At 41.0% G+C, this 16,277-nt stretch overlaps 1 protein-coding gene across 3 annotated transcripts in view; it reads left to right on the plus strand.

Moving 5' to 3' along the window:
* The window catches only part of KYAT3 (kynurenine aminotransferase 3), a 73,212-nt gene that overhangs the window by 34,424 nt on the left and 22,511 nt on the right, over nt 1-16,277 (plus strand). For all 3 annotated transcript variants that reach the window (XM_045291987.1, XM_045291986.1, XM_004699589.3), the window contains exons 6-10: nt 2,788-2,913; nt 3,023-3,143; nt 7,685-7,761; nt 9,086-9,175; nt 14,245-14,431. In XM_045291987.1, the coding sequence (XP_045147922.1) occupies nt 2,788-2,913; nt 3,023-3,143; nt 7,685-7,761; nt 9,086-9,175; nt 14,245-14,431 (601 nt within the window). The remainder of the gene's footprint in view (nt 1-2,787; nt 2,914-3,022; nt 3,144-7,684; nt 7,762-9,085; nt 9,176-14,244; nt 14,432-16,277) is intronic.

A 16,277-nucleotide genomic window follows, 5' to 3' on the forward strand; every position in this document is an offset into this window, starting at 1 on the left:
TTTTTTTTAAAGATTTTATAAAACAAACAGCAAAAAAAGAAACCTTCTTCCACTCCTCCTTAACGACACTGCTCCTTAACGTCTATCATTACAAAGCAGAGATAACCTTTAGAGGAATGGGCATTTCAGAATGCTTCATGGTACTCATGTGGAGTTTGTACGAGAATCAAGAGGCAATCATTCAATCATGCGTTATTCAAGAGGCAATCATGCACTCTTCAAACAGAACAAGGGACTTGTTAAAATCAGGAATGTGTGTGAGTCGTGTCCTTTCACCACACTTATTCAATCTGTATGCTGAGCACATAATCAGAGAAGCTGAACTGTATGGAAAATATGCCATCAGAATTGTAGGAAGGCTTATTAACAGCCTGTAGCATGCAGATGACACAACCTTGCTTGCTGAAAGTGAGGAGGAAAACATGGTATCAAGATTAGAGGAAGTCCCTTTAACACCTGTCACATGCAGGTGACATAGCCTTCCTCACTGAAAACAAAGACTTAAAGCACGTATAGATAAAGATCAAAGAATACAATCTTTTGTATGGATTATATTTCAACATAAAACCACACCCCCCACAACTGGACCAATAAGTAACATGATGATAAATGGTGAAAATATTGAAGTTGTCAAGGATTTCATTTTACTTGAAGCAACAATCAATACCCAGGAAAACAGTAGTCAGGAAATCAATCAAAAAAGGTATCGCATTGGGCAAATCTGCTGCAAAAGACTTCTTTAACATGTTTAAAACAGCAAAGATGCACATGAAGGCTAGTAAATAAAGTTAATAAGTAACTAAAGTAAATAAGGAAGACCGAAGAAGAACTGATGCATATGAATTATGGTATTGGTGAAGAGTACTGAATTGACCATGGACTGCCAGAAGAATTAACAAATCTGTTTTGGAAGAGGTATACCCAGAATGTTCCTTAAAAGCAAGAGTGCTCTTATAACTCTTTTTAATATATTTAGACCATTACATTGTATCATACACAAAGGTGTCAAGTGGTTAAAAATAATAAAACTGGATTTTTTTAAAAGTGAGGATGGTGAGATTTGCTTTTCTGATATTGGATATGTGATTACAGGAACCAATCCTTGGAGAAGGACCTCATATTTACTGTCTTGAGTTCTCTGGAGAAGCAAAACCAAGGAAGCTTATAGGAGTGGGCCTCAAAAAGTTTGTGGAAAACGTCCACGGTCTTTCAGTTCCACTTTTCTTGTAACTTTTGAAGCCCTTTTACCTACAGAAATTTATCTCAAGGAAATGGCTCACACAGTTTTAGAGGCTGGCAAGTTCAAGACCATGGGTCAGATATCAGATGGAGGCCTCTCCTTATTCACATACCGGCTGAGGCACTCAAGATTGGCAGGTCAAATGGCAGGCTGCTGGCTTCAGAGGCAAATGAATCCAAGAGCAGTAGGTAAGATTGGCAGGTCAGATGGCAGGCTACTGGATGCTCCCAGGAACAGCAAGCAATATGACAGGCTGCTGGCTCACATACAGGGGCGTGAAGGCCAGATATCAAGCCAGATACAGTATGTAGACTCAGCAACAAGCAGACAAGCTTTACCAAAACATTCAGATATAGTGGAAGCCGGCCACACCCTGGAGGAATTTCAAATGACTGGCTGATCATAGCAGATCTCATCATCAAAGTGATTAATTTATATCAGATTCATCATGGGGTATGATCGCATCATAATTGCCAAACCACTGAGAATCATGGCCCAGCCAAGTAAACACACAGCCTTACCCATCACACTTAGTAGAGGATCACAAAAAAATAGGAAAATCCTGAACCAGAGAAATTGATCCCATGGCTGCAAAAAAAATGGGCTTAAACATCCTATCATTTGTAAGGGTGACTCAGAGCCAGGCAACACTTAAATGTATTATCTGATTGGGTTGCAATGAGTTGAAATTGACTTAACAGCACCTAATCGCAAAATCAGACTCTCAGGCTTTTCTTCTAGCCTTTCTTAACTTGGAAGCGACCCAGAAACTTGGTCAGCATCATACCAGCATCCAGCATGAATGGTGACTGTGCTAGAGGGGCATTGACTGGGACCTAAACCTAGATCCCCAACATAGAGGAGCCCTGGTAGTGCACGGTTAAAGACTTGACTACTAATTGGAAGGTTTACAGTTAGAACTCCCTCCCTGCCAGCACCTCTGAAGTAAAAAAGACCTAACAAGCTGCTCCCATAAAGATGGCAGCCTAGAAAATGCTAGGCTGTTGTGATCTACCTTACAAGGTCACTAATAAGCCTTGAGAGTAATGGGGTTCCTGCATGGAAGGTAAGAATTCTACCATTGAGTTGCCACTGTCCTCAATCATAGTGATCATTCACTTCTTTGAAAGAATACAAGTCACTTTTACAATCGTTAGTGTTGACAGGGTTTAATTTTCTGTGGACCAAATGTGGACACAAGGCCCAGGTCTTGGGTAGACATTTATGGTAGAGCTCACCGGTTGGCATGGCGTCGTTTGGAGTCATGGCAACCCCAGAAGTAGAACTGTGCTCTTCCACTGGGTTTTCAGGAACCGTTGCTCATCAGGCCTTTCTTCCAAAGCACCTCTAGGTGGTCTTGAGCTGCTGACCTTTAGTTCCCAGCTGAGTACATTCTAGAGCCTAGTTCTTTCTATTTCCTTTGTTGGTCCTTTATGTCATTACCTTTACCATGCCTTTTGTAATGTTTTTGTTCCTATTAGGTTATTAGGTAAGACAACACACATGCATTAACTCAATTAAGTTGTTTCTTTATTCTTCACATTTAGAAACCTGTTGATGGGGCAAAGGGGTCTAGTTCTGACTGGACATTAGATCCTCAAGAACTCGCAACTAAATTTAATTCCAAAACCAAAGCTATTATACTAAATAATCCCCACAACCCCACTGGCAAGGTAAGTAAGTCTTTTGTCTCTTTATACAGTCTTCTGATTTGGTATAGGGGGTTTCCTATGTTGAATAGTAACTGGCTCTCTTATTTTTTCCCCTGTTAATTATGCACAGGTATATAGTAAAGAAGAACTCCAAGTAATTGCTGACCTTTGCATCAAACATGATACACTTTGTATCAGTGATGAAGTTTATGAATGGCTGGTATATTCTGGAAATAAGCATTTAAAAATAGGTACTGATCATTATTACACAGTTGTGCATCTAAATGTGCATGTGTATGTATAGAACTGCCTGGAAAGTGTCCTAGACCAACTTTAAAACAGTCTTTGTAGTAGGTCTCTACCTTGTAGTAGGCCTGCTCTGTGCATTAAAAGTCAAGTGACTGATACATGAATGAGTTAATGAACATGTTGAAGGAAAACTGAAAAGTTAGGGCAAGAATTTTTGGATCACACGATTAAGCACTGAAATCAGAGTATTTGCCTATGTCTTCGAGTTCTTAGAAAGAATCCTGCTATTTTTTAGAGTCCAGCTATAAGTAAAACATATATCATGCTCTGGTATTTTTTATAGACAGAAATAGAGAAAGCATGAGGCACGCACCAGAGGGAATAGTGCAGATGGTAAGTAAGCATCGTCTGTAGACTGAGTGCTGGCACACTCAGTGTTGAGTGTCCAGAAGATAAGGAGGTGCCCTGTAGGGAGACATGCTATCATGAGGCTGTACGCCTGGTCCCTTATCTGCACCACTCAGTAGACTGTAAGCTTGGTGAGAGCAAGTCTATGCTTGCTTGCTTTTACCCCTGTGTCTTGCTGTCTACAATAGAGCACAGAACATAGTCAGCACTCAGTAAATTTGTTTTGACTGGATGAATAAATAATATTTGCAGAACACTTACAGTAAAGGAAGATGGTATTAACCAAGTATGCCTTTCTTATGCATAGTGTCAAAGACCTTGGTAAATCATGTAAATAATAATACCATATCTACTGTTTTCAGTATTCAAGTGGTATTTTGCATATATTAACTGAAGCTCCACCACAGTCTTTTTTTTTAACCATGGCAACCTGACTTTTTTTTTTTAATCATTTTATTAGGGGCACATACAACAATTCATACATACATCAATTGTGCAAAGCACATTTGTACATTCATTGTCCTCATCATTTCTCAAACCATTTGCTCTCCACTTAAGTCCCTGGCATCAGGTCCTCATCTTTCCCCCTCCCTCCCTGCTCCCTCCTCTCTCATGAACCCTTGATAATTTATAAATTATTTTGTCATATATTACTCACCACAATCTTATGAGCTAGCTACTATTAGGAAACGGAGGCACAGAGAGGTTAAGCAACTTGTCCACAATGCAATAGTATATAAATTGTACAGTTGAAATGAAACCCAGTTGCAGTTGGTTGCATTGTACTGTTAACTGTTATCTATACACTGCCTACTGATCCCACTCAATAAAGCAGTATTTTGGTTTCTGATTCAGAAATAACTCCATGAACTATTCCAGTCACCTAGAATTAACAGCCTGAGCTTAGAATTTATTTAGATTCAGTAAGTTGTCAGATCCCGTGCCATTGGGAAGATCTGGGACCACTGACAAAGAACAGAGACACTCTAAGCCATACACATTCTAATGTAAGTCGTCATCATTGGCGTTGTAGTTGCTAGTTGCTGGCGAGTTCCTTCTGAGCGATGAAGAGCCCGTGTGTGCAGAGTGGGACTGCTCCGGAGGGTTTGCAAGGCTGTGACCTTTCATAAATACATCACCAGCCTATCTCCTGAGGCACCTTTGGGTGGGATGAAACCCACCCAGCTTTCAGATAATAATTGAGTGTTTTACTGTTTGTACCACCTAAATGAAAAACCAAACCCACTGCCTTCAAGTCAATGCTAACTCATAGTGACCCCATAGAACTTCCCTGTGGGTTTCTGAGGCTGCAAATCATGACAGAGGAGAAAGACTCATCTTTCTCTCTAGGATCACCTGGTAGATTTGAACTGCTGACCTTGCAGTTAGTAGTCTAACTAATGCGTTACCCACTGTGCCACCAGGGACCCCTAAATTATTATAACCCCAGTGGCAAGGTAAGGAAGTAACTATTTTATCTATTTATGTAATCTTCTTACTAGAAGACCATGTATTCCCTGAGCATATGATATTAAGGTAAGAGTGAATGTTTGTCCAAGATCGAGAGATAATGTGCTAACCTGCCAGGTACTTATGGCCTGGTGACCAAAGACTAAACTATGTTAATCTATTCAAACACCTTCAGTAAATAATGAAGAAGAGACAGAAAATGAAAGTTAGAAAACCCCATCAGATAAAGGACAGCATGGAAAACCCAATACCCTGCTTTGTTTCCTAAAACGTATCACACTTAGGGACCTCCTGCCTTGAGAGTAGGGTGAATAATTTGTCAGTCTGACAAGTCCCTGCCCTGCCCTCTATGAAGAAACCATGGGGGGAGTGAGTTAGAAGGCCTCTTTTATTGGCTGAACAGTTTTAGCAATCTGAACTCTGCTGGTTTTAGTTGGGGGCTGGTCACCAGTGGCCTGACAATCATTTTAGGGGTGCGCAAGTTTTGCATCGAAACTTCATTGCACTCCATTTCCACAGTAAACATAGCTGTCCTCCTTCTTTCTTAGAAATGCCAGAGCAAGTGGCTAGGTGGTTGGGCCCAATTTTAACTGCCATTAAATGTCCTGCCCTCTTGTCTTTCCATTGCTGTTACTCTCTGTTTTCTAATGAGCTGCCTTCCACCTAAAGCCCATTTGGGTAAAGGGCCTTATTAAAGGCAGCATAAAATGTAGCTGATGTCAGCCAACATTCTTCGTTTTACTCTCCATTTACCCTAAGAATATAGTCTCAGAAATAGTACAGAGGTAACATTTTAACCAACTATATTCCAAACTCATAATAAAGGTCAGTAATTTCTCAACCAGGAATGTGGGATCTCCAATTCCCTCTGCCCTACTCACTCACTCAGCCAGTTCCACATAGTGCCTGCTACTGAAAGCACTTCGCCAACTTCTGGATCTGGTAGTGTTTTAGTTACAAACTATGAAATATGGGTCTGAATAACTCGAGCAGGAAAAAAATATGTACAGAATCTCTGGGATCTCTAGGTACTCGAAGTAATAAATGTCAGAATCTCCTAGAAACTCTCTTAAAACACAGATTGCTGAATTTGTAGAAAAATGGTGCAATCACTTTGCAGAACACTATGGCAGCTCCTCAGAAAGTCAATCAGAATTACCATATGACTCAGCTATTCCACCAGAGAGAAATGAAAACGCATGTGCACATAAGATCCCGTGCATAATTTCCATGGCAGTTATATTTAGACTAGCCAAAGGTGGAGATACCCTAAAAGTTAGTTAACTGGTGCATGGATAAAGAAAATGTATCTGCATTTTAGCTGTGTAGTAGGATAGATGGACACAGTGCCAGAACCATTGGGCTCAGACAGAGCAGCAGTGGGGAGGCTGCCACAGGACCAGGGTTACATGCTGCTGTACACAGGGTCACTGTGACTCAGAACCACTCAGCAGCGCCCAATACAACAGCAGCATCTCTCTGTACAGTGATAGGTATAGTTTATCTCCAGGTGAAGGAATGAAATCTTGATTCATACAGAGCACCACAAGGACGAATCTTGAAAACATTATGTTGAGTTACAGAAGCTCATCACAAGACACTTATATGAAATGTCAAAAAGCCTTGGTGGCACAGTGGTTCAATGCACGACTCTTCACGTAAAGGTGAGCCATTTGAACTCACCAATTAGTCCATGTGGAAAAGATGTGGCAACTTGCTTTCGGAAGGATTTATCGCCTTCTACGTCTCCTGAGGTACTCCCACTCTAGCCTCCCAGGGCACTGTGGATTGGAACTGACTGGCTTTTGTATGAAATGTCTGTGATACACTAGCCTACAGAAACAAAGCAGATTAGTGGTTGCAGCAGTTGCATATGGCTTGGAGGGTGGCGGAGAGGAGGAGATAGAGTGATAACTAAAGAGTACAGGGCTCCTTTTTGAGGCAAAAAAAAACAACAACCCCAAAACATTTTCTAAAACTGATTTTATGGGTGACAACTTTGTGATTATATTGAAGACTAAGATGACTAATTTGATAGATTAAAAACTATGTAGTTTAAATGAATAAATTATATATAGGATATCTCAATTAAACATTTACTCCCAAAATTTTATATTGCTGTCTGTGCTCCCAGATATTACGATTCAGTATGTCCAGGTCCATGAATTTGCCCTTCTAACAAGTTTCCAAGAGACACCGAAGTTACTTGTCTGGAGTCCACGTTTACCAAGCATGGCTTAGGCACCTGTAGACGTTTACTCAGTGGGTAGAATAAAGAGGGGCTCGACGGTCACTAGGACCACAACCAGAACTGATGCTCCAAGCATTTTGCTGAGTGTCTGGCCACGAGCAGTGAACACTGCGTGCCCTAGCTTGTGCCACTGCTGCCAAGTCAACCTGCCCAAACACCGCCTCCTGCTACCACAGTCCCTCCTCAGAAAATCGTTTTTCTTTTCAAAGGATAAGATTGAAATATAATTTTGTGCGGTGTTAACAGTGCCTGGAAGTATTGTAACATAAGTTACATTATCTGAAAGCACTATTGTAATAACTACACTGATATGAGTACTTGTTTTCATTGAATTTATATATCTTTTTCATGTTTTTAGAATATACTAAATGTACACTGATTGAGACTAATTATTTAACTATTTTTTCCCATCAGCCACTTTCCCAGGTATGTGGGAAAGAGCAATAACAATAGGAAGTGCTGGGAAGACTTTCAGTGTAACTGGCTGGAAGGTAAGATGAATATGAATTATTACGAAATATTTAAACATGGATTTTCTTTCTTATTAAAGTACTTTGTGCTTTGAATGCATTTAAATTCCATTGACATGGGTTTTTCTGTTTAGTGAACTTTTATTTTTCATTCAGCTTTAATTCTGACATCTTTTCTTTATAAGACATAGTCACTGTTTTACAAGTGATCAAGTAATGACCTTTTCCTTTGCTAAAAATGTTTAATGTTTAATTTCATGTAAAAAAGGGAAAACTAATGACTAATTTAGGGCAGTTATTATTTGCCAAACTTTATGAGATTCTGTTGCAAGTGCTTTACATATTGTTTGTATTAAATTTACATAACCACAGTATGAGATTGTATTAGGCTGGGTTGACAAGAGAAACAAATCCATTGACACCCATATATGTTTACAAAAGAGCTTTATATCAAGAAGTAATTATATATCGAGAAAACATCGCAGCCCAGTCCAACTCAAGTCCATATGTCCAATACTAGTCCAGAAGCCCCTCTTCAGACTCACGCAGCCACATGCAATGATGCAGACACAATGCAGGAGGATCACAGGCCAGTAGGTGTAAAGTCTTGTGGATCCAGTGGTGGGGAATGCATCTCCATGCCTCTGGCAGCAACCAGCATCAGCCAGTAGGAAGATGAAGGCAGGAGAGAACAGGAGGTTCCCAGAGTCCTCCTTATCAGAAGGCCACACCCACAAGGAGGCAGCATCAGGCTGTGACCTGGTTGATAGGCTACACTCCACCCTTAACACTTTTATATATCTTCAAGTTGACATGAAATTATATAACTACCGCAGAGATGAATACAATTATTATCCCTATTTTACAGATGCTCAAACTAAAACCAAGTGAAGTCATTTGCCCCGTGTCTTAATCAGGGCTTTCTAAATAGAACCAGTATATTAGAACCTCTACATTTTTAAGAATTTGTTCATGAGGTTTTGGGAGGCTAGCAAGTTCAAAATTCATAGGTCAGACAATAGGCTAGATGCTGCTATTGGTCTTTAGACCTTCAGAATATCAAAAATAGCAAATTAGAAGAGATGAGAAGGCTGGTCATGACTGTGGGCACTGTTTACCTTCTGAAGGCAGAGACCTAATGGCTTCATTTCAAACATTTTCATTAAAGGCAATGTTGGAATGACTTTCAGTTATTAATAGTATATTGTCTTTATAGTGTGAACATTTTAGAATTACATACCTGTATTTAATAATCGCATTATATATTTAATAAAGCATACCTACTCTCTCAGATTTAGTATAAACAATTTTATTTTTAATCTGTGTTTATCTCTTCCTTTCCCAGCTTGGCTGGTCCATTGGTCCTAGTTATTTGATAAAGCATTTACAGACGGTTCAGCAAAATACCATCTATACTTGTGCCACTCCATTACAGGCAAGTATTATAGTAACTAGGAACCCTTTTGGGGAAGCCCTGGTGGTGAAGTGCTTATACATTGGGCTGCGATCTGCAAGGTCAGCAGTTCGAAGCCAGCAGCCACTCTGTACAAGAAAGACAGGGCTTTCTACTTCCCATAAACAATTACCGTCTCAGAAACTCAGAGGGGCAGTTCTACCTGTTCTGTAGGGTCACTATTGGTCTGTATCGACTTGATGACAGTGAGTTTGGTTTGGTTTTTTAGGAACCCTGGTGGCGTGGTGGTAAAACACTCAGCTGCTAACCAATAGGTTAGTGGTTCAAACCGGCCAGTCACCCCAAGGAAAAAGGTATGGCAGTCTGCAGCCACCAAGACTTAGAAGCCCTAGGGGGCCGTTCTACTCAGCCCTTCAGGTTTGCTGTGCATTGGAATCAACTCTGTAGCAGTGGTTTTTTTATTATAGTATGTTGAGGCATAAATGTGGTCTTTTGGTGACAGTATTATTTTTGTACTAACCCTTTAATTTACTTAGCTCTTGCCTTCCTGTCTTTCTTTAGCGGGGCTGGCTACTATAATTTGGGAATTTAGGGGTGGACACAGTCATGGTTGCCAATAATAATTTTTGTGTGTTTTTTAACTTTTTATGAGGGTGTTTCAAAAAGTTCATTGAAAAATAGAATTTTTTTTAAAAAGAAAGAAAAATAAAATTAAAAGATCATGGAATTTTCCCACAAACTCTTTGAAGTCATCCCATATTGTAATTTAGGTGAGAGTTTACAGAGCAAATTAGTTTTCCATTCAACATCCCATGCCCGTTGCGCTATGGCATTGACTGTAGTCCTACAAGGTGACAGCACGCTTCCCGTTCCCTCTCTGTGTGTCCCTTGGCCTTCTTTCCTGTCCTTTCCCGTCTCCAGGGTTTTCTTCTTTGGCAAATGCTGCCCCTTTGATCGTACATGATCGATTGTTCTAAGGGGTGCATACTGTCCTCATGTTAACTGTTCACCTTGGCAGGCCGTTCTATTGGGTGGCCAAAAGTTGAGCTATGAAGGTGTGTTTAGTTCCAGGACAGAAGGGGGGCATGGTCTTAGGGGATTCCACCAGTTGCTATCAGACCACTGAGCCTGGTACTTTTCAGATTTTGAGGTTTGATCCACATTTTTGTCTCTCTCTCTGTCCAGGACCCTCTATTGTGGTCCCTTTTAGGACAGTTTACACTGGTGGCTAGGCACCATCGAGTCCAGTGGTTCTCAACCTTCCTCATGCCCCAACCCTTTAATACAGTTCCTCATGTGGTGGTGACCCCCAACCATAAAAGTATTTACATTGCTACTTCATAATTGTAATTTTGCTACTGTTTTGAATGGGGCAACTCCTGTGAAAGGGTCATTCGACCCCCAAAGGGGATTGAAAACTGCTGATCTAGTTCTTTCATGTAGGCTGAGGTTTGCATGACTAATTTGGACTAATTGTTTTCATGCATCTTAGGTCATCAGCTCTTTTTGTTCTGCATGGGGTGAAATCAATCACTGCACTTTATATGGGCATTCACCAACTTTTAAGGAACCAGTCACTACTCACCAAAGTGGGATGTAGAACAATGTCTTTATGAATTAAGTTATGCCAATTGACCTTGATGTCACTCAAAACTCAGGTCCAGTGATTCATTTCCTTAAGCTGTTTGGCTTTGGCTGGGAATTTTACATCACTTTGTCGCCACCACCGCCACCACCTGCTCCCATATGCTCTATTGTATACCTGGATATAAACTTATGCAGAAGTATCGTCAGCCAAACCTATAAATGACTGTGGATGTACTTCCCTTCAGAAGGACCACGGGTAGCATAGTTGGCTACACACTGAGCTATTAAGCACAAGGTCATTGGTTTGAACCTACCAATTGCTTCATGGGAAAAGTTGAGACTCTGCTCCTATAAATGTTTAGTCTCAGAAATCCCCCCACCCCTCAAAGGGCTATTCTGTTCTGTCCTTTAGAGCCACTCATTGACATTGATTTGGGTGTTTATTGTTTGGTAGTCACTTTCATCTCCAAAGTGAATCCTCTTGCTTGTCTGCCTATCACTTACAGACTCATGTTCGTTATTACTGATAATGCAAGATTATGCATGTAATAGCATTTACCTATGTTGTCTATACCTCCTATGCATCTCTCTCTGTCTTCCTTTTCCTTAGTGGTGGTGTGCCTATTGCTCCTTTTACCCAAATTAATATGCATGTTATCTAGTTAGGGATCTTCCCTTCCCATCCCTCCAATCCCTGCTAACCATAAAATAATGTTAGTGTGTGTAAATCTGTCCTTGACTCTTTATAATAGTGGGCTCATGCAATATTTGCCCTTTGTCATTCACTTATTTCACTCAGTCTAATGTCTTCTAGGTTCATCCACGTTATGTGGTGCTTCATGGATTCTTTGAGTTTTTAGCATTAGATTGTATCCATTGTGTGTTTGTTACCCATTCCCCATTGATGGGCACTTAGACTGTTTCTATTGTGAATAACACTGCAGTGAATGTGGGTGTGGTGTATATTTTTCTTTGGGATGTATGCCTTCTAGTGGATTAAGTGGTATTGCTCTTTCCAAGGTTATACAGAGTAGAAGAACTGTACCCTTTTCCACAGTGGTTGCACCATTCTCTCCATACCTTTGCCAGCATTTGTTGTTGTTGAACTTTGCTATTATTGCTGAGGTGATTTTTTTAATCAATCAAAATTTAGCTTTGAATACTCATATATTATTGATGGGATAACAAAGTGGCACAATCCCTTATGGGGGATAATAGTAGCACCAATCCAAATCACACATGTGCTTACCCTGTGAAACGGGAACCATTGTCTAGGATTTTACCCTGCAACCTTATGTGGCAGAAAATCAGGGACAGTTCTGTGCCTATCTATAGACAGTTGGTTAAATAATCCAGGGTCTATCTAAACATTTAAACACTGTATGGCTATAGTAGTTTCCAGTTGCTGCTGTAACAAATTACCACACATTTATTTGCATAAAACAATTTAAAATCACTGTTGGATAGTTCTGGACATCAAAAATGGATCTTTGAGGCTAAAATCAAGGTTTTGGAAGGACTTTGTTCTTCTGAAGGAGCTAGGGGAGGGGTCATTCTTTGCCTTTTACTGGCTTTAAGAAGCTACCTGCTTTCTTTAGTTCCTGATACCATTAACCCAACCTATATTAATTTTAATATGGGGGGGGTGCCAGCGTCCACCACTACTACTACCCACTGGTTCAGTAATGCACAATTGTATGGTTGCGATATATAAGTATTATATTAAAGTCAACGAGAGCATGAGAGATACAATAATGCAGTCAGACACATTACATGGTAGCATTGCTCACCTCAGCCCAGCTTGGTGGTCCACGTGGAGAGAGGGGGAAGGAAAGGAGGGCAAGGGAACAAGGGAGGGGGTAGAGAGGGGAGTGACCAGTGAGAGAGAGCTCTCTATTGCTGACCCAGGCCTATGTACCTTTGGGGGGTGCAAGCCTACTAATCACAGGTAAAGACATATGTCACAGGAAGGGGTTGCACTATAGGTTAAACAGTAATGAGAGGGGGTGGTCTAAGGACATACACACAATAGGATGAGGAGGGATTGGGGGTATACATGTGACAAGATGGGCGGATCCTAGATTTCGGATGGCAGCTTAACTTTGACTTGTTTCCTGGGTCTCCATAGGAACCATTATCAGTAGGTTGTAAACTCTGCCTACAGGAGCCTGTCAGTTGTCCCCAGCAGCAGGGAGCAGGCCCACCCCTGTGGTGGGACTAGACAGTGATCTGGCAGCATTGCCTTCAGGGAGAATTAAGCATCTGCTCCCCCCCCCCAATCTACTTCTGGGACTGTAACTCTCTAAAGTAGTACCATGATCAAGGTCAACTCTCATATTTGGTTTTATTACATATTAAACTCACTTCATCCTGTCAAGGTAAATACATGCATTTATTCAACAAATATTTACTGATCTTAGAAATACTACAGACAAAATTCATTCCTTTTATGGGGCCTACAACGTAGTAGGAGGACACAGATAATAAATAAATCATTTAAAAACATAATATGTCAGATGTTAATAAATACTATAGAGAAGAAAAATAAGAACAAGGAAGGACATGAAATGCCAAGGTGGGGTGGAAGACCCAGTGCTCAAAGGACAGTCTTTGAAAGCCAAGCTGAGAAGGTAACATTTGAACCACAGACTAACGGAGGTGCAGCAGCAGTCACTGGGTTCCCACAGAAGAGCTATGTGGACTGAGAGGATAAATGAATGTAAAGGTTGGCACTGATAAGCAGCCTGAAGGTTGTGTTTCTATCAGTGACTAGGTTGAGTTGGGTTCTGAGCCCAGCGGTGACATGAACTAGCTTGTGCTCCCTGTCTGTCCAGACCCTTGTTCTGTCTGTATGCCCTCATTGTCACTTGTTTGCCGCTGCCTTCTCAGATGCCTGCCTAATCCTCATCAAAACTGCCTTTTACCTTTGGTCTAGCACTCCTCCTGGCTCTCGTGACTTAACCTGGAGAATGATAGAGGACTTGCTACACATGCCCCAGTGATGTTTCTAACCCTCGTTGCACCTGGATTCATTTCTTAGGAGATGATTAGAGCAGAGATTCACGCACTCATGGGGAGTAAGGGAGGACACATTTTCTCCTCTATGCAGCGGGTCAGCTTTTATGCCCACTACTGTCCTCTAAAGGAATGGCTAGTTCATCATTTCTATATTCTATAGTCCAAGACATTCTATAGTTTGATAGAAAATAACCTACTTTTCATATTTTTCCAATAAGCCTGTAAATAATACCTCTTATTTGACTTGGATTTTCAGGGTTCATTCTCATTCCCTCATGTTAGATTTAGCCATGTATGTGATAGATAACCTGGTACTTCCATTAATGCATGGGCAGTTTAGCATATATTCACAGGAATACAGCTGCCATTTCCTAAGTGTCTTTTTAGTGCCAATTATCTTACTCAAATCATTTTTACATACAAGACCAATAAGCTAATAAAAAAATCACTTAATCCCTTTCCATGTTCTTAAATTTTAACATCAGGAAGCCTTGGCTCAAGCTTTTTGGATTGACCTCAATCGCATGGATGACCCGGAGTGTTACTTTAATTCTTTGCCAGAAGAGTTAGAAGTGAAAAGAGATCGGATGGTCCGTTTACTTGAAAGTGTTGGGCTCAAGCCCATTGTTCCCGAGGGAGGATACTTCATCATTGCTGATGTGTCGTCACTAGGTTTGTAAAGGTTTTTATTATTTCAAATATACTGAAACTTATTGTGTGAAATTATAGCAGACTTGTAGGGTAAAGATATGTATCAAAGCAAATCAGCATTTTAGCTTATGAAGAAAGGATGGAGTTTAATGATGTGTTTGCCCTACAGTTATCTTTACTTCTAGGTTCTTGACCTTAAACATGACTGCTGTTATATGATTATAGAGTCGTTGTTGTTCTAGATAATCTATTAAACATGAATTTGCTACCTGCTTCTTTTGAGAGAGAAAGGTAAGGCTTTCTGCCCCCCTAAAGAGTTACAGACTCAGGAGCCAACGGGAGCGGCAGTTCCCCCTGCCCTCCGGGGCCACTGAGAGTTGGAATGGACCCAGTGGCAATGCATTTGAAGGTTTTCCCTCGGAATGTAATTTAAGACGCACGCACCTAATGTGATACATTTGCATATCTGGAGTTCATTTTTATTTTCCTTTTCATTTAAAGAGAAAGACGAGGTGTTCTACTCCCATAAAGAGTTATAATCTCAGTAACCTCCCGGGGCGGTTCTGATCCATCCAGTAGGGTCCCATGAGTCCAAACCAACTCCGATGGCAGTGAGCTCAGTGTTGATTTTTCATTTAAGAAAAAAGATGTGTTAGCCTGGGTACTGGAGAAACAAATCATAAGATGGAGAGTAGATGTTTGTTTGACCTCTCCCTCATGATAGTTTTTCCTGTCTAGCCAGAGGTCAGATAAAGCCACAGTTTACTCCGTGGTTTTCTGGGAAAAATATGGGAAGTAGGAAAATAGAAAGTTTGTAAGCCCACTTGCTTTCAGCCATTAAAATTGGATCTTTAGATGGGTTTAGGTCATGCCTGCAAAGAAAGTTTTGAAAAGATATGCCCCACCCAGTTCTTTGGAGTACTCAGGAACCAGTGGTCTTTGTCAGAAGCTGGAAAAAAAAATCTGGAACCATGAAGAAACTCCCCTCTAGGACTGAATGTTTAAGGGAGTTTGAGAGCAGGCTAAAATGCTTGCTTGGTGGCCACCTGGATCTACTTGGTGTTGAGTGGAAGTGGGAGAAATGCAGCAATAAAGAGACAGATTGAGTTTGGCCACTGACACCTGTGGACTTGGTTTACAGGAAAAAGAGGAGAAGACGAGAGTGGGTTGACTGGTCTAAAATGCATGACCTAGCCTGAGGGGGCTAGGTTTGTTGAGTATTGGTGAGAGCCCATGGTCTAAAGGCAAGGCAACCAATGGGCACCCTGTAGAGGCTGAGTGAGGCAGCCCACATTGAGTTGATGACCAGAACCCGACCAGCTGGATATTTTTGAGCCTGTGAACTGGTACATATTGTTGCTGACTTTATGGATGTCCTGTCCGGATTTGACTTTGCTTATGGATGCAGACTTCACAAGGTTCAAATTGGAATGAAGACTCTTCATGTGGAAAAATGATGTCTTCTCAGAGAACTGGGTTGTGTAAGTGGGCAGTATATAAGTCAGATACCCAAAATTGGGTGATAAAGGCTTGAAATGGTTGGCTTACAAACTTTCATTGGTGGGGGGAAAATTTCACAGGATTATAGGGTTAAGGTGTAGGTGTTACTTAATTGCAATTTTGAATCTAAAGAATGATGTACAGGTGCCAAGTTGGCAAGGGGTGGATTGAGTTAGTTTATTGTGCCAACCAATCCAATAAACACATGTGAGGTTAATTGAAGGGTGGAGGGATAAATGGCTCAGTGAGCCTGGCCTTTCTAGTTCTCGGTTCTCTTACTTTGTGATGGTCGGACCAGGGTGCAGCTGCCTTAGCAGTTCCCTGCTTCAGCTTGCAAGGCTGACTTCCTGAAAGACATCCCCAAGGA

The sequence above is a fragment of the Echinops telfairi genome, unplaced genomic scaffold (assembly GCF_000313985.2).
Source record: "Echinops telfairi isolate 266 unplaced genomic scaffold, ASM31398v2 ScPeMD7_443;HRSCAF=831, whole genome shotgun sequence".
Lineage (NCBI taxonomy): Eukaryota > Metazoa > Chordata > Mammalia > Afrosoricida > Tenrecidae > Echinops > Echinops telfairi.